The 25,929-nt window shown below is 36.6% G+C and overlaps 1 protein-coding gene across 2 annotated transcripts in view; it reads left to right on the top strand.

The window, feature by feature from the left end:
- The window catches only part of GCC2 (GRIP and coiled-coil domain containing 2), a 31,929-nt gene extending 6,000 nt beyond the window's left edge, over window positions 1-25,929 (top strand). Inside the window, exons 5-23 of one of the 2 annotated variants that reach the window (XM_071744502.1) lie at window positions 288-392; window positions 1,184-3,673; window positions 4,360-4,429; window positions 5,134-5,234; window positions 5,318-5,416; window positions 7,638-7,757; window positions 9,126-9,290; window positions 9,666-9,770; window positions 10,338-10,500; window positions 11,036-11,136; window positions 11,266-11,343; window positions 12,031-12,168; window positions 14,136-14,257; window positions 15,992-16,168; window positions 17,628-17,845; window positions 19,187-19,387; window positions 19,927-20,066; window positions 20,917-21,118; window positions 22,205-25,929. In XM_071744502.1, the coding sequence (XP_071600603.1) occupies window positions 288-392; window positions 1,184-3,673; window positions 4,360-4,429; window positions 5,134-5,234; window positions 5,318-5,416; window positions 7,638-7,757; window positions 9,126-9,290; window positions 9,666-9,770; window positions 10,338-10,500; window positions 11,036-11,136; window positions 11,266-11,343; window positions 12,031-12,168; window positions 14,136-14,257; window positions 15,992-16,168; window positions 17,628-17,845; window positions 19,187-19,387; window positions 19,927-20,066; window positions 20,917-21,118; window positions 22,205-22,275 (4,866 nt within the window). In that variant the 3' untranslated portion in view covers window positions 22,276-25,929. Of the gene's footprint in view, window positions 1-287; window positions 393-1,183; window positions 3,674-4,359; window positions 4,430-5,133; window positions 5,235-5,317; window positions 5,417-7,637; window positions 7,758-9,125; window positions 9,291-9,665; window positions 9,771-10,337; window positions 10,501-11,035; window positions 11,137-11,265; window positions 11,344-12,022; window positions 12,169-14,135; window positions 14,258-15,991; window positions 16,169-17,627; window positions 17,846-19,186; window positions 19,388-19,926; window positions 20,067-20,916; window positions 21,119-22,204 lie in introns of both variants that reach the window. The other variant, XM_071744494.1, reaches the window with a different exon arrangement.

Raw genomic sequence — 25,929 nt, 5'->3', positions numbered from 1 at the left:
TGCTGAGGTGCATCTGCTCTCCACCTCCACCACCTGGTGATAAAAAAATTATCTGATACGATTTTGAACAGAATCTATCGTGCAACATCATTGTTATAGTTTACCTATCCCATATCTGTCATACTTGGGCTAAAAGTAACTTTTCAAATCACTAGATCTGTTTAATTGAAAAAAAAAGTAATGACCATGACTGTGAGTTCCTACAGTTTTCAAAAAATCACTCAGGCTTCTATTGTTAAAAAAAACCAAAACCACTTCTTTTAGTGATCTTTCTCCCTTAAAATTAGGCTCTCACAGAAAGACTGGATGTTGTGCTTCTGGAAAAAGCTGAAAGTCAGCAGCAGTGCATTGCTCTGAAAAAAGAGAACACTCAAAGAAAGCAAGAAGCAGAGGTACTGAAATGAGCGATAGAACGTTACTAAAAAAATTCAGAATTACATTTATTTTCTAGTTTTGCTTGTTGTATATTTCAATCTGATTTTAATGTTTTTCTTCACTTATCTGTGTTCTGCTTTACCTTTTAAAAAAACTAAAGGCTTCAATATTTGAAGCATATTTTCTCTGTACCCTTTAATTTATGGTTTTATAGGACTAACAATAAATATAGATGCACCAGATAGATGCACAGCTGTTCACAAAGAACAGTCTGCATTAGTAGCCTACGTATGTGATGGGTTCAATCAATCAGCTCTGTCTTTCCATGGGGCGTAGGAGGTTTGTATTCAGATATTCTCAGGGAGGAGCCTGTCAGCCACAGCTTTTTTCTATCACTTTGTTTGTGAAGAGTGATTTGCTTGCAATTGATGAACATTGCTGTATTCAAATACTTGAACTGGATACACTAGAAGTAATTTGGTCTGTAATATATTACCAGAATAGTTGCTAAAGCTGAAGTCTGTCATGACCATTTTGTGAAATTATGGTGGTAAATGTGATTTAAAACTTAGTTTTCCTTTCTCATTCTGTAAATGTTTTTGTACTCTGCAGCATCTTCTGAAGTGAGTTGTCATCATAGGTGTTTTAAAAATGCTGTAGTTTTTTAATTGAGGGCTCCTAAATCTTGTAATTATTATAAACAATAATTGTAAACAGTTATATAATTATAAACAATTATTTTAAACAATTTATTTGAAAATTCTTTGTGCTGAATTACCAGTATTTAATAATTTGCTTATTTGTTTAGGATGCAGTGGCTAAGACTGAAGAATTGCAGAAGCAACTGGAGCAAACGAGTATTGACTGTCTGGAAGAAATAAGAGCTCTAAAGAGTGAATTAGCAAATGCACAATGCAAACACAATGAGGAATTAACAAAGCTGAAAACAGAATTAGAGGAACAAGTGAAGAAACAGATGGAGCTGGTGGAACAGGTTGAATGTCATAGTGATAGTCAAAAAGAAGTAAAAAGATTGCAAGATGATGTCCAAAGAATTAAATCTACTTATGAGGAGCAAATTCTCTGTTTGAGCAAGCAGCTGGAAACTGTGAATGATGACAAAAGCAAAGAAGTGGCAAATTTGCAAGAAACTATTGAAAGCAACTCCCAGTCTTACCATAATGAAATAAAAAATCTGAACGAAGAGCTTAAAAAATTAAAAAGTGCCCATCAGGAAGAGGTGTCAGAGCTGATGCATCGGATTGAGCTATCATCTAAAGAAAATGAAGAAAAGCAAAATCAGATAAATCAGTTACAGCACAGTTTGGCAGAAGAGAGATTAATAAGAGAAAAAAAGGCAAAGGATGAGATGTGTGCTCATTCTGACCAGCGTGAATATGACTTGGCTCAGTTGAGAGAAGTCTTGAATAAAAATGTGGGAAACAAAATGGATATTGTAGGTACACAAGAAGAGCTTTGTGTAGAAGCAAAAATGGAAGAAAAGATCAGGCATCTGGAGCATAGTTTGGAAGAGCTCCAATCCCAACATAGTATATTAAAAGATGAGTTAACTTACATGAGTAATGTTAAACTGAAACTAGAAGAGGAAATCCATCGTGTAAAGGATGAGTATTTTCATGAGCGGGAAGACTTGGATTTTAAGATAAATGAACTGCAGCTTAGTAAAGAAGATTACTGTTGTGTAATTGAAAAACTAAAATCAGAGCTTCAAGCAGCAAGGCAGCACTGTGAAACTGCTATAAAAGCACATAAGATAGAGACTGAAACGCTGAAAGAGCAACATCAGAGAGAAATTTCAGAACTAAATGAAACATTATTATCGGATTCTGAAAAAGAAAAGGTGGCATTAGTTTTTGAAATTCAGGAACTTCGGGAACAACTTGAAACGCTAACTCAGGAGAAAGAAGAAGCAGTGTCCAATTACAACAGCCTAAGAGAAACAATGGAAACTCTACAGACTGAGCTAGGGGAATCTGCTGGAAAAATCAGCCAGGAGTTAGAATCAATGAGACAACAGCAAGCTTCTGATGTCAGTGAATTGCAACAGAAACTCCGGGCTGCTTTCAATGAAAAGGATGTTCTTCTTGAAACTGTGAATCGCCTCCAGAAAGAAACAGAAAAGTTGTCAGGTAACCAGCTAGAGTTAGAAGAACTTAAATGTAAAATTGTTAGTCTTCAGGAGGAGAATAGCACTATAACAAGCTCCATCGACCAAAAAGAGACTGCTATGAAAGAACTGGAAGACAAGATCATTGCTCTTACTGATGAAAACAAGGATATCTTAAACCAAGTAAAATGTTTGAGTGAGGAGAGAGAGACACTTCAGGAAAGATGCATGCAAGAACAGGGAAAAGTTCAAGAACTTCAGCAAGAAGTAAATGTCGCTAACCAGGACAATAGTGACCTGAAGAAAAAGGTGGAGGAATTAACAGAAAGACTGAATGAAGCTTTAACTAGGAAGAATGAAAATGTTCAAACGCTAGAGCTACTGGAAAACCAGATTGAATCTCTAGTGCGTGAAAGGGAGAACCTTTCCTCTGAAGCATATACTCTTCGTGAAGAAAACAATAAAATAATTCAGGAAAAAGATGAATTAAGTCAAGAGCTGAAAAAGATGACAGCTGAAAAAGATGGTTGGCTAGTGTTGAAAGAGCAATTCGAAAACTTAGAAAAGAAGCTACAATTGATGGCTGCAGAAAAAGACCATGTATCAGCATTACTTGAAAATGAACAAGCACACAGATCCCTCGTAAGAACTCAGCTGTGCCACTTAGTTGAGCAAATGGGATCCAGTGTTTCAGGTGCTAAGGAAGAATATGATTCTCTGAACTTGTTACAGATGGCAAATGAGTGCTTGGCAAAAATAAAAGAAGAGCAGTGCCTTGCTGTACAGAACAAGGAGGAAGTTCTTCATTTGCAGCAGGAAGTTGAGAGACTAGAGGAAGAAAATGCATCTCAATACACAGAACATAGATCCCTGATTCAACACTTTGAAAAAGAAAAGGATCTCTTAAGAGAAGAACTGGAGAAAGTGTTGGCTGAGAAAGAAGCGCTCCAGCGTGATATCCAGGAGCTGAAGAATGCCAGTGAAAAAACAATGACTGAAAATCAAGATCTTTTAGCCAATATTAAAGAGATCACTCAAAAACTTGCTTATTATGAAAGCCAAATACAGGACCAGCAAAAAGGATCAGAAAAACAAGGCAACTTAAATTTCATTCTGGAACAAAAGGAAACTGAACTTAGAAATGTGAAAGACGAACTGAGTTCTCTAAAGGTTATATTTTGTTATTGAAGTATACAGACTAAACCTCTAAAGTCTTCAGAATTAAGGTTCAAAAAATACTTTCAATTCTCTCTTTTTTCTTTTTTCCTTGGCCTCAAAGTGAGTTTTCTTTCTAGAAAGCATATGCTTCTGAGTTCCCTAGCACCTCACAATCCCCTGTCTCCTCCCTAGGAAAAAAAAAACCAAAAACCAAACAAAACCAGTCATAGTCCTATTTTGACAGAATTTTTTTTTTTATTTGAACCTCTCTTCCTAGTAAAACCCCTCCAAGTGATGATTTAACTATGTGGACTTACTGACCTCATAATTTCTTAACTCCTAACTTTCTATGATATCCATCTCAAACAAAACTGCTTGATCTGCGTTAGCTATTCCTAACTTCAGGTCGTAGTAATTCTTGGTTATATAAAACTTAACAGCTGCAGAAAAAATGTTTTCCCTTTTTTTGTCCTTGGACAGGGTAAAAAGCAGCTGTTAAAAGGCTGGAATGTTTTCCTTTTAAAATTAAGCATACTTTTCAGTTACCAAGCTGATATGAAATTGTACATAAAAACTTTCTTCATAGTAAGAACACAGATACAGCCCAGCTTTAGCTGAAATTTTTTGTGGTGTATAGGGTAAAAACAGGTAACAAAGAAATTTTTGTAATATTTCTTGTATCTTTGTTTATAATGCAGATTTCAATGGCGACATTGACTGAGAAAACTGATCAACAGTCTTCAGTAGCAGAGCTTCAAGAAAAAATTGGTATTTTTCTCTCAAGTCTCTCTTATATAAACAGTTCAAGGTTTTTTTATTTTTAGTTTTTCTTTCTCTGTGTAACTATCCCATATTCCATACAAGCAAAGGAAGGTGGTGAAGTAAATACCTATGCAAATTCGTATTCCTTCTGTTAGGGATTTAAAATAGTGTTAGCAGTCTTAAGTCAGAAGTCAGTTATCATTTGATATTTCTTAGTTTTTTAATTCCTGTGTACATATGGCTAGGAACAGTCTAGTGGGTTTCACCTTTTTGTTTTTGTTTTTTTTTTAAACTATGGGAAATAATTGTGTCAATACAAATCCCTAAGACTCCCAAAGAGGCGGAAGAAAACAACACTTTTCCAAAACAACTGTGGCCTCATTGGAGTTATTTCAACACATTAAAAAGAAAATGGTTCTGACTTGTCACAACTGTATGTAGAAGTAGACAGAAATATGGCTTTTAACCATTAACTGTAATGGAAATCTCTGAAACAAGGGAAGATTGTCCCTAAGCTGTCTGTATGGCTGGATGTTCTAGCTTCAAATTAAATTTTAATATTTAAATGAATGAAACATTTCAACATCTGCCTATGCTTTATATTTTTGATTCCAAGTCATGCTGGTATTTGTGTTCTGATTTCATTTTATTTCATTTCTTGAGGGAGGGGGGAGGTGTATTTTTTCACTTTCTTATTTATTTGTTTGTAGAAATGCTGGAAAAAGAATCTGCAGAGAAAGGAGAGAAGCTAAATAAAATTAAGGTGGTTGCTGTGAAAGCAAAAAAAGAATTAGATGCCAGCCGAAAAGAGGTACCCTGGCTGCTGCTTTATATAAAAAGAACATTCTGCAGGGGGGAATTCTGTTTTAATGACACACATTTCTGTTTAATAAGACACAGACTCTGAGGGAAGAATTGGAGCTGGTTCGATCAGAAAAAGATCAGTTGTCTGCTTCAATGAAAGATGTCATTCAAGGAGCTGAAAGCTATAAGGTGAGAATAGTACTGTATTTACAAAAGCTGTCAGAAAATACTTTGCTTTTGAAGCCTAGCCTGAATATATGTTGCTATTTACTTGCACAAGTATGTTAGGTAAAATAATTGTGTCAGTGCAGCTGAGTACCCAAATCAAGAAATGTAAGGTTCTAGTAACAGAACTGTGTGGCTGCTGTCAGAAGAAAACAAGGTATATCCTTTCAACTGGATGGTATTTTTAAACCTTTCATATCTATCATCATACACATCAAACAATGTGTTGCTCAACCAAAACATAAAATCCTTGTGAATTTTTCAAAGTACATTGTATTTGAGATCAGTTAGAAAGTTCTTAAATGATAAAGACAGAAGCTGACAGTTTTCTGACAGCGGGTCCTCTTGGAGCACACCTCTGGGCACATGTAGCAGAAGCTGGTGACTGGGGACAGTCAGCATGGATTCAGCAAGGGTAAATTCTATCCAGTTAATCTGATTGTCTGTCATGATAAAGCAGTTGGTGTTACCGATGAGATGAGAACAGTGATGTCACTTATCTTTACTTTTGGAAAGCTTTTGATGCTTTCTCACAGTACTCTTGTATCCAGACTAGGACATGATAATCTAAAGTGGTAAACAACCGAATAGGTACTTCGAAAAATAAATTTCTAAAAGTTGCACGGTTTGGTTCAGAGAGTACCAATTAATGGCTTGTACTGGGTGCTAATAACAAATGGAGTCTGTGCTGAGACCTGTCCTGTTTAATAGACCTGAAGAAGGTGGTGGAGTACACATTCATGAAGTACTCTGATAATTACTAATTGTAAACACTCGGTGGACTTGAGGGCAGAGGTTCCGTTCAGAGTTGCAGGTGATGGTACAAAGACAGGTGTCTTTGTACTTTCACACTTCACGTGTGAGCAAGAAGCTCCTTGATACAAGCTGGGAACTGTGTCACTGCTGAAAAGAGTTTCAGGATTTTGGTAGGGAGTGAGCTAGGAATGCAGAAACTCTGTTACAGTACCAGAAGTGTCCACAGCATCCTGGACTGCAAGAACAGGAGTACAGCTGGTAGGTCAAGGGAAGCGATTATACTTCTTCGGTCCACGCTCCTTATGAAGTTGAAAGGTGTCGAGACCAAGCCTTACAAGGAGCAACTGAGGGAACTGAGGTTGTTTAGCCTGGAGGAGAGGAAGCTGAGGGGACACCTTATCACTTCCTACAGCTACCTGAAAGCAGATTGTAGTGAGCTAAGGGTTGGTCTCTTCTCCCCAGTAACTAGTGAGAGGACAAGAGGAAATGGCCTCAAGTTGTATGAGGGGAGGTTTAGGGTGGATATTACAAAGCAGTTCTTCACCAAAAGGGTTATCAAGGCCTGGAACAGTCTGCCAATGGAAGAGGTTGAGTCACCATCCCTGGACATATTTAAAAGATGTGCCAATGTGACACTTAGGGATGTGGTTTAGTGGGACTTGGCTGTGTTAATGGTCGGATGCAATGATCTTGGGTCTTTTCCTACCTAAATGATTGTATGACATCATGGAGAGTATTGCAACCAGTCTTGTCCTTCTCCTCCCTACAAATACAATGAAGACATTGAGAGCCTGAACTTATTTCAGTGAAAGCTGAGCAGGATAGTCAAAGGACTGGAATAAGTGATATATAAGGCAGAGAAATTGCTCAGCCTGGAGAAGACTTGAGAAGGACCTGATACCAGCCTTCCAGAACCTACAAAATTGTTATTAAGGAAGTAGAGTCAAGTTATTAATGGCAGTGCAAGATGAGAAGCAGTATACCTAAGCTGAAATTAGAGATTCTAGCTGGATACATGGATAAATATTTTTACTATATGAAGGCGGTTGAGCTTTGGAACAGCTTCCCCAGAGGTGTCATGTCATCTCCATCCTTGGAGGCAGGTCTTTGGAAATACTTGGCAGTACAAAGCTCTGAGCAACCTGGTCTGATCACATGACTGGCCCTGCTTTTAAACAGGAGGTTGAATGTAGACCTCTTGAGATGTCTTCCAAGCTGAATTATTCTGTAATTTCGTAAAATGCAAAGTGTTTCTCCCAGAGTCTGTAATGGAGCAATGGCTTTAATTTTATTGTGATATTTTCTGATGTTGCATTAAGACAACTTGTATGCTGAAATACTAGGAAAACAAGTAAGCATCTGAGGTGTAGAATGTGCTTATGCAATCTGTATTGTAAAATATTACGGTTTTGTGTTTGTATGTGTTAAGAATCTCTTGATGGAATATGATAAACAAGGTGAACAACTGGATTCTGAAAAAGACAGAGCAAATAATCTTGAACATCAGATAGATGAGCTCACAAGACAGCTACAGGCATCGTCCCAGCAGGTCAGTTCTGTATGTGTGCCTGAGTAATAATTGCACTAAAAATTATTTTACCTGCTGAGTGTAAATTCATGTGATTGTTACCATAGATAGCTTCATAACCTAAGTGCATTTTGGATGGTGAATTTAAATGCAGAGGTGGTGGGGTTTTTTTCCAACACCTGGTATCTTACCTGTAATTGTACCTAGAATGTTTGGCTTTCTCAGTAGAAAAGGTTCAGTTTACCCCATGTCAATTTACAGAAAACAGACATTCACCTCTGGCTTGGTTTGGACATACAACTCTGCTGAATGTTCCAGATATAAAAAGAAAGTTTCAAACTTGCATTATTTCTCTGATTTCACACCTACCCTTCTCATGAAGAACAGGAACCTTTAAGCTGGTCCTTTTTTTCCTTGTGTTTCTTAGACAAAATGTTATTCAACAGAGTGTTTGAACATACTAAAATAATTACTATTTGTTGTATCTTTCACGAGAATGAGACTTTAGGATGCATTATAGAGTACTGTGGCATTCAGAAGAGTCTAAGCTGGTAATTAAACAGCTGTGGGACACATTTTTGCAAAGCTAACTGCAATGGGGTTGGGGTTTTTGATTTAAACTTCAAGGACCCATACACAATTACCTTGAAGATCCACCTCGGCCACCAGTTCCTCATAAACAGAAGCTGGCATTGAATAGCACAGGAAGAAATGAGACATAGTAGCATATGTTCTGTTGTATATGCAGGCACTGAATTTAAGAAAAAATGTTTGTTATGAAGTATTTTGTAAATGAAGACACTGCTTAGGTAATTAGCAACTGCTTTCACTTAATTCATTCCTGATCTGCCTAACAGATAAAATGCTGAAGATGTTAAGATTAAAAATGTTAAAATAATTGTAAAAATAGTCCAGGTACAGGAGGAGTTCTTACTGTGTACTCATACAGTCTCATTGAAGGCTTGGTGGTACTGCAGTTAAGCCTTTTTTTAGGCATGAATAGAATGATCCTTTATTTAAAAATGTAGCAGCTGTATCTGAAGTGGGCAGATACTCTGCAAATTATTGTGGGAAGAAGGTGATTCTTGCAGAAAGCATAAATGTTAGGGTATTTTTTTCAGATTTCTTGTAATTCTAGCTATCACAAAGGAAATTGGCCCAGTAAGTTCTGCCAAAAATAATAAAATTGTGCTAGTGACTTTAATTTATCTTATTTCTTAATCTGGTTTAAAACAATCAAGGTGAACAAGACTCTTCTGTAATAGTGCTGTTTGTAAGGGAGTTGGGTGAACATTGCTGTTTGCTTTTCACATACAGACAATATCTTATCTGTCAAAGTCACACATGAATTCAGCTTTTGTTTTTATCTTTCTACTGTGATCATTTCAGCATGATCAGTTACACTCTGCTAATGAAGACCTCCTGGCTCGTGTTGAAACGCTGCAACACAATGCTAAGCTGCTGGAAACACAGCTACTGGAGTTACAAAGAGCCAAGGCAAAGGCTGACAAAGAACTAGAAGCTGAAAAGCTTCTAAAAGAACAGAAAACAAAGGTAGGACTCTGTAGAGATGGCAAGTGGGCTGAAGCAGTACTTTCATGGGGCATGACTTCTATTACGCCTTTGTAAACTGTTTTTATAGTAAAGATTCCATACTTTCTCTTCATGCTACTTAACTAGGTCTTTTTTGAAGGCTTAGTTTGTTCACTGAAAGAACTTTGCAAGGCTGTCACTCAGAGGAGATAGAGGATTGTTTGAGAATGTGAAAAACAGTTCATTATCTTCTGGGTTTTTCTTTCGTTCCCAGTGATTTCCTAAAAAATCAATCAATTATCTTTGTACAGCCTAAGTGTGTGTCTTTAAGTGTAAATAGATGCTGACATCTATTGTAAAATTGGGCTGCATAATTGAGAAGTATTTAAATTTCAGGAACATAGTGGTGCTCTTCGAGAAATGGAGGAGCTTCAGATGCAGCTTCAGAAGGAAAAGAAACATCTGCAGAAAACAATGCAAGAACTAGAGCTGGCCAGAAAGGTAGAGTTGCCATTCATGGTGGTGCTTAGCAAACTGCCAACAATTTGGCCATACTTTGCTTTTTTGAATGCCTCTTGGGTTTTTTTTGGATTTTAAAGCCCAACATTTGCAAAAGGGAAAACATAAGGACTTTTACCCCAGGTTTTGTGTTTGGAGAGCTGATCTGTACTTTGGGGTTTAGAGTTTTATTATTTGCTTGTCTGTTTTATCTTGGGATATGTGGCCTGTCATAAATAGAAACAGACCCAGGATTCAGGTGTCTGGAGTACTTGTATGGTGCACAGTTCAGAAGCTGCCCTTGGACTGAAGATGATAGAAACTAGTATCTGCTAAATACCTACTGGTAAAACTGTTAAAACTATCAACAGGTTTTTCAAAGCTCCTGGTTCTTGTTTGAAGAGAGATTATCTGCTGAAGATGTAGAAACCTGATGGGTGGGTGTTGCTTGTGGATAGTTACAAAGTTTTTGTTAGATGGGCAATATAGTTTTTCAATATAATTGAATAAAATAATTCTTAGCAGTCAAGTCAGGTTGTAATCTGTGACTTCATTGTGTGTAACTTGCAGGATGCTCAAAAAAGTACACTGATGGATATGGAAATAGCTGATTATGAAAGACTAGTAAAAGAACTTAATCAGAAGATTACTGATAAAGACATCAAAATAGAAGATCTTGAGCAAGAGACAGGGATTCAGAAACAGAAGCAAGAGACCCTGCAGGAAGAAATAAGTGAGTAAACTGTAAACAGTGAGAGTCACTGTGGTATAGCTAGTAATGGTAAAAAACACAATTCAGAAAACTCAAGTCAGTGAGTGAGAGTAAGGTTTACAAGCAGTTACATAGTCAAAGTTCCTTTTCCATAAAGGAATTACTGAGTTATCAGTCACTTGATCTGGTATTCAGCACATAAAAGCTTAATTGCACGACTGAAATTGTTATTTCTTACCTGATTAATTTAATCATAAGTTTTGAAAGTCAGTGACTGACAGGAATTCTCATTCTGACATACCACACCCATAAAAATTTGTTAGTTAGCATATGGTTAAAAATTGATTTCTTCTTACCCATAAGTGTAAGTCTTAAAACAATTACATTTATTTTAAGATCTTTGTGATATTTGGAAATGTGATCCTAACTTGCTGTAAGCTATTTGTTTGCAACTCTTAAGAAATCTGTCAGAATTGGCTTAAATATTTTCCAATATTTTTAAGTAAATATAGGAGGGGAAGTTTCCTTTGCATTTAGCTGCTATTTTCTGCATTAGAGTCACTTCAGTCAACTATGCAACAGGATGAGGAAAGAAATGCCAAGATTAAACAGCTCCTGGTGAAAACAAAAAAAGAACTGGCTGATTCAAAACAAGCTGTAAGTCCAGATGTTAATGACTGAGCATTCCATTTTTAACCTAACTTATAAAAACCCATACTGGTAGCTGAATTATTAAGTTGCTGAGGTTTGAGGGTTTTTTAATAACCACATAATTTTGTCATGCAGGAAAATGACCATCTAATGTTGCAGGCATCATTGAAAGGGGAACTGGAAGCCAGTCAACAACAAGTGGAAGCTTATAAGGCAAGAATCTATACTTCTTTATTATCATACAGTTTCTTATTTAATTTGTAAGGATGCTTTTTGTATTGGGTGGATGGAATACAGGCCAAAGAATCAGAAGGTATTATTTTTATTACTAAGTTACTGGTTCCTTTTCATAAATTAGTTTTGTCTGTTTGCTGTTTTCCCCTAATATTTCCCCTGTGATGTTCTTTAAATGGGTTTACACTTCATTGTTCTTTCCTTTCCCACTTAAAGAGAGGACTTCGTAATTTAAAGCTTGTAGCTGGGATATGTTTTAAAATAATTTCTTTTAAAATGGAAGTTGCTCAATTTAAAAAACAGAAGAACACAAAAAAGGCCTGCAAAAACCTTAAGCATTGTCCATCTGTATAAATTCTGTTTGTTCAGCAGAACAGGAATCAAATGTAATGAGAAGTAGGAGGGAAGGGAAGGCAGACGGGTTGGCTTCCCTAAATGCTGCCACCCCATGGCTGTAATTTTATCTTCAATTCTCTTTTAGTTAAGTGCATGGTAACCTGTGTCTATTTTTATTCTGTTTTATTGGATTTTAATTCTATATTCACCATTTCTGTGGAGGAATTACTGTAGTAGAATCCTGTGTTCTCTGTGTTATGTCCCCTTGGAGAGGGAAGGAAAAAACTGTCATAGTCTTTTCAACTATGCTTTTTCAACTAACTTTTTCAGATCCAAGTGGCTGTGCTAACATCAGAAAAGCACAAAGTTCAGGAACAGCTGAGAACTTCTTCAGAGCAACACCAGCGTACCTTGAGTGCTTACCAGCAAAAAATTGCAACCCTGCAGGAAGAGTGCAGAGCAGCCCAGGTACTCTAGTAGAAGTAATGTCAGACTTAAGAAGGGAGATTTACTACACTCTTACCTCTTTTTGCCAAAATGTTTTGCAGGTCTTTCACTCTTCTCTTTTTCTCTGTCAAGGACTGGGAATTACTCCAGTGCTTGATGTATTTGGGTGGTGTTACAGAGGACAAGCCAGACTGTCCTGGTTGTCATATATCACTTGTGGTGGAACATCAGGAATGCATTCTTCTATTTCCAGTAGGGAAAACCTTGTGGTGGTAATGGGGAGTCCTGAGTTATTTAAGATGATCAGCAAGTATACACTCTGGGAAAAAGAATTCTTAGAAAAAAAGAGGAGAAGAACAAACAAAAAAAGGACTGAAATCTATGTAAAACCACTTAACACAGATACTATTAAAAAAAAGCGAACAACAAAGCAAAACAAAAAATAAGCAAAACCAAACAACTAAAAAAACACACTGTGAAAATACATATTGGCATATTTTAATATACTGCTTTATGAGCAGCTTCTTCATTGGCAGACGAGCTCCATGTGAAACTACTGATACTATTGCTGAGTTTTTCATTATTTCTGGGTTATTGGCCATTTGGCACTGTGTTAGATGTTCTGGAATCTAGTGTTCGCATTGGAGGCAAACAGATCAGGATACAGTAGGACTGTTCAGACTGTCTTTATGGAGATTACTGCACACTGGGGCCACTTTAGTATGATGGGCATGCATCCTGTAGACAAGAGTTGAACACAGCCTCCCAGAAATGGACAAACATTGTGGTTGCTGCTGCAGGAGGCTTGCAACCTGGTAGATTCTGATCATGCTTTGAGAAATGCTTTCTTCATAACTGAGTAATTAAGGTACTTGTCTATGGTGGCATGCTGCTTGATATTGTGAAACAAGAGAGGCTGTAGATCTTCCATGATGGCATGGCTTGAAGCTGTTGGAAGATCAGCCTTCTTCTTCAGGTGCCCTACATCTTAGAAATAGACATTATTACAGGGTTATTAACAAAGAAAAATTCTGTCTAAAGGAGTGGTGGACACCAAAGCGAGGAGTCAAGCTGACATATAAGTCCTGTGTACCTGAGGATTTGGGGATGTTCTAGTCACATAGTTTGACTGGAAGAATAGAGAAGGATTAATTTAAAGAAAATGCCCACAAATCTTACAGACTCCAGAAAAACCAGAGCAGTGGCTAGACAGTGTTAGCATTGTGGAATTTCACTCACCAGTTCAGCTGAAGACAAACTTTCTAAAATCCTCCTCTTGGAGATGAGAACACTTAGTCATTTCAAGGATGACTAATGAGTGTGTGAGCTTCTCCTGAGTTCAGCAATGAAAACCTGTATCTCTGTTTTCTTAGAAAAATATACAACATGATTTCTTGAAGGGTGGCAATAATTCTTGCTGTATAGTGTACAGTCAAGGAGGAAGCTACTGTGTCACGGGGTGGTTTTCTGGATGTCCACAGAAACTTGTGTATCACCTGAATTTAGAAGAGCAGGCAGACAAAGTACCTTTATGGTCAACTAGAATATTGTATCTTGTGCCACATGTCAGCATTACAAAACTCACTTAACCCCCTAAAATTACTCATGACTTTAAGGCATATTAAATTTTTGTCACCTGAGTAGTATAAAAAGAAAACAGAATTATCCCTTTTTTTCACCTTTGCCTTCATTAAAAGTTGTTTTGATAGAACCCCTTCCTTGTGAATCGCTGAATGCAGATTTTGAGTTTGCAACTATTCTTTCTTTAATATTGGTATGTTGAAAATCAGGTCCATATTTTATGATATTCAATTGAAGTCTAAAAAACATGATCTGTTATGGTAGTCACAATTCTGATTATCCCTTTAAAAGAAAATGCAACAGGTGGTTCTTTTTTTCCCCCAATGTAAGCTGCATTTCATTATAGAGAAATAAGGCAGTGATAGTTGATAGCATAATTTATTAAGTGGTTGTTTTCTCTGTGATAGGCTGAGCAAGCATCTGTTACATCTGAATTCGAGAGCTACAAAGTCCGTGTTCATAATGTTCTAAAACAGCAGAAGAATAAATCTGCTGCTCAGACAGAATCTGAAGGAGCCAAGCAAGAAAGGTAAACCTAAACTTTTCATATGTATACAGAAAAATACTGATGGTCTGGTTGCTGTTCTTGCCTTCGCTAATTTCTGACTAAAAAGTGCATTCCACTATCTAAATGTTTGCTTAAATAATGAAAATATCAGAAGGGGAGGCAGTTTGCTTCCCAGTCACTTCAGATGAAAAAAACCCCAACTCTTTATTTCTATAAACTTAATCTGATCTGTAATCTTACTGTGGCTCCAAACAGAGGAAATATCATCAATTTGTACAGTGGAGGTACTATGTTGATTTGTTGTTTGTTTTTTTTTTTTAATGTGCTTTTGTGTAATTGTCTGTTATTATAGTCAGAAAGAAGTAAGGTGTTAAGAGGATTGTCATTGATCTGATGAGCATTTTACCAGCATCATCTGTGTAGCCTTGACATAATTTTTTCTGACATTGATTATTGCAGCTACTTCCAACTTAAAAGAGCAGATTGGTACTGTTCAGCTGAGCTCGCTTTGAACTTTCTCAGGAAAGAGTGGTTTAGTGTGGCTAAATTTCTGGCTGGCAATTCAGCCAGCAGATTCATAAAATACTGATGTCTTGCCAGCTGTTACATGAGGAAATGCTCTGCCAGAAAGTTACACTGCTGGAAGTTCCCTGAAAATCAAATATTAGTCGAAAGCCAGGTAAATTCAGATTCACTTCAGAAAATACCTGAACCCCCTTTAATAGCAGATTAGTTTCTGTAAGTTATTTTTATCATTTGTCGATAACTGTCCTTTGTGTCTGACCAGGTGTTTGTGTGAAACGACAAGGCACTTCTGACAGATCTACACAGATCTCTGTGTAGTACCTGCAGTTGCGGCTGACAGTCCGCTAGAGGGAGACTTGCGCTTTGTTAGAGAGCTTTTTGTTACCAGTTTTTTAAATATATCCACCCTTTCTTTTCTTTGAAGCAAGCGAACTACAAGTACTACTACTACTTGCATTTCTTTGTCTCTTCTTTTTGCAGAATTTTAGGAAGTTCTTGTATTACTAGGTTTTTTTGAATGAGGGTCACCTTTGGAAACAAAGTGGACAAGTAATCAAGCAATAAACAGATGATGAGTAGTTTTCAAAGAAATTATTTACAAGTATCAACTCTAGGGGTTAATGAGATACAGAATTAATGTGATAACAGGGATGTCTGCATATACAAATACAGAAAGCATAAAAGGAGAATGTGTGTGACTTCAGACTTTTTCCTCCTAGTATCTCTGATTTTGATTTATTTTCTGACCAACAGATTTTATCTGCTTTTATGGATTGGTGTTGCTTTCTAGTCCTTTGCTCAGAATTTCCTCCAACCGAGTGTCTCATTGAACTGGTGTGCATTTATGAAACAAAGAAACAAAAAAACCCTCCACCACTTTTAAGAAACTGTTTCTCCAATCTGCATCCCACTTATTATTCTCTTTCTGTCTTGTTCCTCCAAATCAGCTTGAGGTAGAAAGCAGTAACAGTTGCACTCTGCCCCAGTAGTACATTCCCAGCAGCAGTTCTGATGGAATATGATAAGCTTCTTGGTATCTATATTGAAAACCAATCAGAACTTTCCTCAGTGTTTCTCCTGCAGTTGCATTCTAAGATTATTTTGGTGATGGTGCTCTATTGATTTAATTATTAAATAAGGAATTTGGGTTAGCTGTCCAAAATGTAGGTACAATATAGGTTCTGTTTGTAAATTTCTGTTGTTTGTTTCTTTTTTTTTTTTCCCTTATAGAGAACAGTTAAAAACGGTGATAGATCAACTTAAAGTTAAACTGCAAGATGCTCAACATAATTCACAGCTGAATGCCTCTGAACTCCAGGCCTTGCAGTCTGAACACGACACCTTGCTGGAAAGACACAATAAGATGCTGCAAGAGACTGTTGCAAAAGAGGCAGAACTCCGTGAAAAGTATGGTCAGATGATGAATAGTTGTAGATACTTGATTTCATGTGAACTTTAAATGCTGGGCATACAGTGGCCTGTATCTGTACTTCCCAAAGAAAGGACACAGCAATTGATGAAGCTCAAGGAATTTTCGAATTGATTGTTTGCTGTTTGTCATCAGCTATCAGTAGTTTCTGCAATGAAAGTGATGTAGTAGCAAATCATGGAACTGATTGAGATTTCTACAAGCTTTCTATCTGATATAAAAATTAACATTTCTTAAGCATGTTGACTATTTTTAAGTCAAATGATCAGCAGTACATTTGTGTTCCACTTCTCAACTAAATTTCGTGCATGTTTTGTGTTAGAAAAATAAGGTAGATAAATGCAGAGCTAAGAATTTCACTGACAAAAAATCTAGTCCTGCATCTACCAAGTTTCTTCCTTACAGAAAGGACTAGGGTTTAATTCTGTGATTGCCACAATGTTAATTCGGTATTTCCTTCAAAATGAAAGGAATCTGTTTAATCTCTATTGCTTCTTGAAACAGTTACATACACGTTTAATACCTGACCTATTAAAAAACAGCTTCCTTGCCTTTTTTTCCTCTGCTTAGGGTGCAGAGGAGTTCACATGAAAATATTAATTAGATATGACAGCTTGATATTAGCAAATGTTGACCTTTTGTCTCTATCTGTGTAAAGTTGTATCTGTTCCTGAAAGTCATGCAATGATGCATTGTAATCCAACTAAATTATGTTGTCCTACTTTTTTCTGGAAACAAGCTATATCGCAGTAAGTTCCTGTGTACCCAGAGAGAGTAGCTCTTTATTCCTCTTGCTATATTTAAATTTGTATGCTTAAAAGGGCAAGTCCTATGTGTGTCTTTCCATACATGGATTCAATCAATCCTTGAGAAATTTCTTTTGCCTCTGGAGTTAACTACAAACCAAGTACAATACAAGTGTTACTGACATTTTTCTTGCTAAAAGTGACGGTCTTCTACCTACTTTTGCATTACAAGTTGAATCTTAAAAAAATTAAATTTGGCTTCTTAGAAACTTAACATTTTAAGAAGTCCTGCATAAGTGTTTGGTAAATAAATGTTAAGTGGAATATAAGGTAAGTTATATGCTCTGTATGACACTATTAACAGTCACGTTATAATTCTAGAATTTAAGAATATTTAGACCATAGTGTCTCTAGAAGTTGGGGTTTTTTTCCTTCAAAGATATCTGAATTTTATTTTTTGAAATAGAAATCAAGAGTTTATATAGCAGAGAGTATTTGTGTGATAGGTAATAAGTGTAACTTAAATTTTCCCTCTAAAAAGAGGAATTTAAATGTGAAAGTTGCATGGTCATTCTAAGGTAATCAAACACGTGAAAACTGAAAGCTGCTTTAAACTCTAAAAATTTGGAAATGTGTTTTTAATAGTGTTTTGCTGTTAATTTCTTATGTTGTCTGTGTTTGCTTTGTTCAGGCTCTGCACAATACAATCTGAGAACATGGTTATGAAAACAGAGCATGCCCAGGCATTGAGTCAGCTGACAGCCCAGAATGAAGCTCTCCGGAACAATTTCAGAGATCAAGTCAGGAACCTGCAAGAAGAGCACAGGAAGACAGTAGAGACACTTCAGCAGCAACTGTCCAGAGTAGAATCTCAGCTCTTCCAACTCAAGAGTGAACCAAGCACCAAAGGTAACTTTCAGTCCTAATACAAAGTTTTCTTGGGTTAGATAGAAATCTGTGTACCTGAGTCTGAATCTAAAACATGCTTATAGTGTGTGGTTCTGTAAAACACCAAGAACTTTTTTTTGGAAAATATAGAGCTCACCATATTAGTCCACTGATGCCAATTAAGGAACAAGTCATTGTTATTACTGTCCCTTCAGAATCATAAGGTACTTGAATGCATCCAGAGGAGGGCAACAAAGCTGGTAAAAAGGCTGCAAAGAATGTCCTGTGAGGAACAGCTGAGGACTCTGTGTTTTTCTAGTTTGGAGAAAAAGCAGCTGAGGGGTGACCTCATTGCTTTCTCTCCAGCCTCTTGGAAGAGGGGGAGTAGAGATGGAGGTGCTGAGCTCTTTTTCCTGGTATCTGGTGATAGGACACATGGAAATCGTTCAGACTGGAAGTATTTCTTTACCAAAATAGTGTAACAGGTTTTCTCAAGGCTGTCAGTGTTTAAGAGGCATTTGGGCCCTTAACAACATGGGTTAACTTTTGGTCAGCCCTGAAGTGGTCAGGCAGTTGGATTACATGATCCTTGTAGGCTCCTTCCATCTGGAACTATTCTGGTCTGCTCTCGAATCTGCATCACTGTTACTTCTTCTGCACTACCTGCATGTCACACAGATGGAGGGAAATTATTTTGTAAATACTCAATGTTCTTCATATCAGTTTGTCTTGGATTTTGGAGCATACTGGACCTCTGCTTCCAGTATGAGGGGTAAAGCTAAAGAAAAATATATTGAAAGCTGATTTAACAATGTTTGTTATTGGTTATACCTACTATTTCACCCCTCTTCTAATTTAGATTTTACTGTGTTCAAGCTCAAATGCTATTTAAATGTCTGTCAAGTTATTAATTAGGATGTAGTTGGACGTTTGCCAAGGAGCACCAAGACTTTAAGGAGTTACTCTTTCCTTATGTTTATGAATTAGCAGGTTAGTGTGCACAGTATTAAAAGAGAACAATTTACACCTCCCACAGGACAGGTTGAAAGAAAAGCTAGTTCTGTTTTGAATTTAAAATATTTGACAGTTTTGTCATAGCTACAACACGTTTTCAGGAAGTGTTGCATGAAAACAATGCAAATCAAGTTTGGATTTAGAAAGAGGCTTTGATTTAAATGGTCTTTTGGAGCAGAAAGGCTATTTTTCTGGTATAAATGTTGTGTGTGTATCTGACTTCTTTTTCTTCAGCTTCCCTCCCCCTGCTTTTTGAAGATTATTTTTTGTGCTGTTCTCCAATGTCACAGCTATGAAATATTCTTGTCACTTACATTCTGATGACAAACATCAGGAAGTATCTTTCAGGTCCAGCTGTTTCAAATCCAGCAACGAAGAACTTAAGAGAACGGCGAACTGCTGACCTTCCTGTTCTTGATGTGCACACAGTAGCTAGGGAAGAGGGAGAAGGCATGGAAACAACAGACACAGAGTCTGTCTCTTCAGCTGGCACTTATGTACCATCCTTGGAACAACTTCTGAACTCCCCAGAAACAGAAGGTAAACTTGGTAGGTAGAGAAAGTCACTTTTTGGAACACTTAACCCACTGGACTAGTAGCTGATTTTACTCTAATAAACAGAAGGATAAAATGTCTGTTCGTCTTAATGTGGCTTTTTAGAACAGGAATTTATTCTTAGTTGGGTTATTTTAGGAAAGGGAAAGCCAAAATGAAGAACCATGGTCAAAGAGTCCAAAAAAAGTAGAAAAATGCATGATAGCATTTAATTGTGTTCTAAAAGTGTACTGAGCACTTTGTGGAGAACTGTTGAAAATCTCTATTTATGGGTAGGGAACAAGGGCTAAATTAAAACCATGTATCTTGACATAATGAAAACTGATTTGCCATTTCCCTTCTAATATATGTACAAAAACATATCACAAAACAAGCATGCAGCAGCAGCAGTGGAGCCTGTTAATTTTTCATTCTGAATTTGTGTAGGTTTTGTTTCTAAAAAACTATACTAATCAGGACCTAATGTTAAGTTAGTCTAAAGCAGGTAGAAGTGCTTTTTCCTTCTCTCAGTTTTCTTTTCCAATTAATTGCAGAACCATCTCAGTGGCAAACAGAACTCACCAGGGATGAACTGATTCAGAAACTAAACACAACAGCAAAAAGTGTTGATCACTTGAATGAATTACTTCGTGACTCAGAAGCAACCAATGCAATCCTAATGGAACAAATAAAGGTCAGCAGACATGCAGAAAATGTGGGAACAACTCTGATTCCTGTGGTCTATTTCCTGGATCAAATGTTTAACACCAAAAATGTTCCAGAAAATTCCAGTGTAAAATTAGAGTGATGCAAAACTTAATTTGGAAGGGCCTTTATTTCAGAGGACTAATTAATGCTTCCAGAGTTGACATCAGGTTTTTAGGGGGTGGTGTTTGAGTCTGGTTTTTATTTTTTTCCCCCACAGTTTCTAGGCAGGGGGTCAGAAAGTAAAAGCTGATATAGAAACCACCTCACGAGTTTAGAATGGTTAGTAAAGTGCCTTTGCTGTTTTCACTTAGATAAAACCTTTAAATCCCAAGGGAAGCATTGTCTGGTTTCTCTTCCTGTAATCTCTTTTAGCTGTTTTAAGTTAAAAGAAGATGCATGTTTAGAGTTATGTGTACTAATAGAGTTTGGTTTGATTTGATTATATCTGCTTTCCTGGAGAAAAAAAAAAGTTGTCTTAACCTGCTAAACTATCTTTTAATAAGATGTTTCTTCATGAAAAATAATATTGTTGGATCTTTGATCCATAGTGATGCTTAATTAACTGTTCAATTTTTAATCACCTGAAACAGAATAGTTAGTGCTATATTTAATTCTAACTGCGGCACAGATTTTATCAGAAAAAAGTTATTTTATATCAAGTTAAAAGTTATTCCTAGACAAGGTTATCACATGTTCAAATTTCACTGGATTTTTGTCCAGAATATGTTGTTATCCACACCTTATTGTTTTAAGCAAGCTGGATAATTCACTTTTTAGCTCTTAAAATTACTTTAGCTCAAAGCAAACAATTTTGCATTTTTTTTCCTCTTCTACAGCTTCTTAAGAGTGAAATAAGAAGACTGGAAAGAAATCAAGAGAGAGAAAAGTCTGTGGCCAATCTAGAATACCTGAAGAATGTCCTATTGCAATTCATATTTCTAAAATCAGGAAGTGAGAAAGAAAGGCTGCTCCCGGTAATAGACACCATGTTGCAGCTCAGCCCTGAAGAGAAGGGGAAGTTAGTTGCAATTGCCCAAGGTAGGTGGTGTTTAAAACGTAGTTGCAAAAAGAAGAGAAAGTAGAAATAGAGGCAGAGTTCTGTGCTTTCCTTTATGTAGATTCCGAGGAAAAACAAAGTTTAGCAGCATAATACCATTCAGCTGGCAATAAAACCATTTTGCTCTATTGAGAAGTTAATATTCAGGTTTTTTAAACAGAATAAATATCCCCTAGTATAAATAAAATTAAGGTAAATTTTTCATTTCTTCTGAAACATAGTCATTTTAGGAAGATGATAAGTTTAAATAATTTTATGTGTTCATGTTTTGAGTAAAGATTTCCGTCAAAAGTACCTTGAAAATAGCAGTTACTTTAAATTAATAGCAAATTTCATAGCAAATGTTCTAAAAAGGTAATTAAAGTTGTCCTTTCAAGGCTGTACTGCAGATCTAATACTTGTTTCAATATATTAATTTTAAAAATTCTTCAAGGAAACAAGCTTTTTGTTTAAGAGATAAAGGAACTAGGCAAGGAAAGGAAGAGTTACGCCTTTGCAAGAAATTAACCCAAGAACTGGCTGTATGACCATGTTCTGGCTTTGTTTCAAATGCCCTATTTGAATGTTTGTCAGTTCTCAATAATGACTTCTAACTTCTTGTACTTCATTAGCAACTCACCTGTACTTTATTTTTAAATTAATATAAAGAGTAAGTATTGTGTGTGTGTGTATAAGCACTTAAAACTTCTGAACAAAATCACATGAATAAGGAGAGTTGAAAAGAATTGCATTCAGTGGTAGTCTTTGCCTTTGGAAAGATGAGATGTAAGTTAAGTCCACAGCATTATGTTGTTCTGACACTCTAGTGAACACTGACTGGATTTTTCTGAAAAAAGGTGATAAATGGCTTCTTTTAAAGAAGTAAAGTGGACTTAGTGATAAAGTCCATCAATATCTGTTGCACCTTGAGAGTGAGTACTTCTGAATGTTAGCTCTTCAGCAATTTTGGGAGTACAGAGGACAGACACTAAAAAGGACAGAGGCAGGAGGGGAAACAAGTTCATTTAATAACATTATGCAGTGTTTTAACTTAACAAATTCAGTTTGTTTTTTCCTTCTTCCTTCAGGTGAGGAAGAGAATTCCTCCCGGGCCTCTGGGTGGGCTTCCTACCTTCAGAGCTGGTCAGGACTGCGATGAGATCTTTAAACACATTCCACGCTGGCAAAAAAAGGAAATATTAATGTGGAAGAACAATCTGTTGGTGTTGTAGCATTGAACTGCAGGTTTTTATTTATGTGTTATTTTCAGCTTTTTATGTTCTTTTAAGGAAGAAGTCCTCAGTATCTGAAAGACTGTCCTATAACATGCTTTGACAGCAGAGAACTTAATCCTCTTGTAAATGTTAAAAGCTGATGATCAGAAGTATAATGAGAAATTACAAATTAATTGCAAATTGCTTGGAAACAGAATTTGAACCTGTGACATCGTTTGATATTGATATACAAACTTGATGTAATGTAGTAACTGGAATAACTAAGCTTCAACCTTCAAGCATTTTGAAGTGTTTACAGTTTGTTTCACATATTTTTGTCAGCTGACTGATTTATATGGTTAGAGTGGTTCTCTGCAAGTTGAGGAAGTTATTTCTTCTCTGGTGATACTTACAAAATGTGAGATGATTAAGAAACAGAAATGGCATTTTCTGCTTTGACTTGACTACATTTTTAGGGTTTTTTTCTTTTTTTTAGTTGCAAAAGCTGGATTGAAAATACGAAGGCAGTGGTCCACAAAATGTAGAGGGGGCCTAAAACTATATGAAGTATAATGCTTGGCACATCTAGGGCACAGTACTGTAGTATCTCTATTACTGTATTAGTGGCATCTATGGACATCTTGGGATAGTACATAAAGCATCAGCCGTGTGAGCTGTACCTTTGGGAGAAAAACCTTGAGCTTTTTACCTTGAGGTTCTAAGTTTGTGTTCAAGACTAGGAAGAAATGTTTCAATACTGTTGTGATGCCTGTACTTAGATGAAAAGGCTACTCATACTGACTTAGTCATACTGAAGACACTAAAGAATCTGAGTCTGTATGTCAGACCCCTGACAGTAACTTGTGAGAGAAAAGGACAGAACCTTTGTCCATAGATGCATCTTTTAAATGTTCTGATGACTGAAGGATGTACTCCTCTCACTTCTTGGTTTTTGCACGTCATTTGCACAAAGCTTATGCACAGACAAGATGATGTCTGCTCCAGGTTATTGAATGTCTGGGGCTTTTTCCAGGCAAAATACTTCTCTGCCATAGAATAGCTTCTTCTATTATCAACACAACGCCTGCTTTTTAGCTTTAGTCTTCTTTTCCTCTGTTCTAGTTCATGTTGTCTTTGACCATCTTAATTTATTTGTAAGTTATTAAAATGAATGCACATGTTTTTAAACCCTGGTTACCTTTCAAGAAGAGCCTTTCCATCTTTTTCACTGTGTTTTTTTGCTTTCTCTGCTGTTTTACAGTGAATCATCCCCTGGTGTAGATACCAGTATGAAGTAGTATTCTTACTTTCCTGTCTTTCTTATTTAAGCCCCTGAGGAAACTATATGCATTCCTTTAATATTACCTTATTCATAAATCTGGACATAAGAGCAGCAGAAAGGCAGCACAGATTAAGAACAAATTGTTCAATAACTGTGCTTTTGGTTGATTTTTTTGATTACTTTTTTTTTCTTGCTTATATTTCAGTTCAGAATCAACAAAGCCAACAGGCTTTATTTAGATACTTTACTTCCAGAGCCTTAAGCACTTTTTTTTTTTTTTTTTTAATTTTTCATGCAATGTGTGTTCTAACTGGAATCTCTGCAGTTTGTGTTGCTAGTGAAAACACTCTTTAGGGGTCACTGAACCAATAATTGGTAGTGTGGGGATGTCTTTTAAGTATCAGTAGTTTGGAAATGTAGATAGTAAACATAAGGTTACATTTAGGTTTTCTTGCATTTGCTTTTGAAACTGTTACCATGTCTTCAATGTTTATGATTTGCTCCACATCTTGGATGCTAAATGCTAACTCCTTATTTGCAGCTGGTTTGCTTAGTGGTGCTCAAATGAATGCCAAAACAGAGAGACAGTAGAGATCTCAAATATGCATGAAAATAAGTACGTGTCACTCTCCTGCTGTGATTTTAACAATGGAAGCACGTGAGTGGAAGGGTACGACTTTGCCTTTCTTAGTTTGAGCTCCCTTTGCAGCTGACATGATTTAGTCTCTCCTGCATGATGTCTGCTCAGCTATCTCAAGAGCTGTGACGAGCTACTTTCCAAATACACGTATTTCAGAACTGTAGATTTAACATTGCAAGCTGTGAATAAGTGTGTGCAAGTAACATATATCACTGGCTACATTAAATGCCAGTTGTTTATTGACTTATTTTAGGTCTGAGTTGCATGGTCACTGTTTTTTGTTAAACTCAAGTATTGTACTTATGAATGTAGTGGTCACCTCTTGCATTACTATATAGATATATATTTTTTTTTTACAGTGAAGAATTAAGATCTTAATTAATGTAAAGATATTTTAATAACTGCTATTAAGCTTTGTTCTGTTGCTAAGATTGTCAGAACTTACTTTTGTGGCAATAAACTATGTAAACAAATATATCAAAGTTTAATATGCACTTGCAGTAAATGGCATAGAAGAATGTGGACTGGAAGCAGGATTACTTGGCATAGAAAACTTTTTATATGTCATATATTTGCATTTGTAATGTGCAGCACTGTAGCTGTGATTTGCTTTCAAAAAGCAATATAAAATTGTAATTAGTAGTGCTCCGTCTTGATATCCTGTGGTGCTCTTTTTAGGAAGAGCACTGTGCTTACTTTCCTTTCAGGTTCTTTTGTTTCTTTCAGGTTCCTTACAGTCCCATATTTTGTTAGGATGTTTCCCAGAAAATGTAACCCCTGCCCAAAGCGTTTACAAGCTTAGGACCAAATTTTACTCTTCTGTCACCTTCCCTTCAGCCCAATCCTGAGAAGGACATAATTAAAAAAAAAACAACCCCAAAAACAACTCTCCTGTCACTATGTAGAGTATATATTAATTAAAAGCAAATAATGGGAATGATTTTGAGTACACAGACCTGTGTGTGCACTGTACCTGCATTTGTAATTACCTGTACTGGCCATACTGGAAACAAGTCATGTGCCACCTGTCTTCCCTTTACCCAGGAGGGAGATGCATCTGTATAAGCAAAATGTGCTCCGTTTGAGAGACAGAAAGGCCAGAGGTTGTCAGGCTGCAGTGTAGATATGGCCAGTGGGTTCTGGGATTCAGCATAGACAAAGGGAAACCATGTTAGAAGTGATGGATGGGAGAGCGGAGTTGTTTTTTTAATTTTGTGGCCCTTTTTCCCCAAAACATAATTGAGTGGATACACTCTTAGATTATTTTCTAAATTTAAGACTCCCTTTGGCTATCATCTTGCTTGTTTTTTCTTTGATGACTGCCAATATATCCTGGACTTGTGAGGGATTATTTAAAAACTCTGTTAGCTTGTTCTGTGTTTTTGAAGGCAACTTAACTGCCTCTGCTCCATTTGGCACATGCCTTGGCTTTGCCCAGTGCACCAGTACTTCCCTGCTAGTTCTACTGTTCCTGGTACTGTGAAAATACCTCCCTTAGGAGCCTTGCAAATAGCAGTTACCCCCTACAAGTTGAGAAACCAAATGTATGAAGAGGTAAAAATATATTTGTTACAGTAATTTCAGAATTGCTAGCCTGAATAGAGAAGTTTTTGGTTGGAAATATGTCTTAGGCCTTTTCTTGAGGCCATCACTTGAATAAAAATCACTTTTACCCAA

Source organism: Heliangelus exortis, chromosome 1, assembly GCF_036169615.1.
Source record: "Heliangelus exortis chromosome 1, bHelExo1.hap1, whole genome shotgun sequence".
NCBI classification, from domain to species: Eukaryota; Metazoa; Chordata; class Aves; order Apodiformes; family Trochilidae; genus Heliangelus; species Heliangelus exortis.
This window is presented reverse-complemented; position numbering and strand designations above follow the sequence as displayed.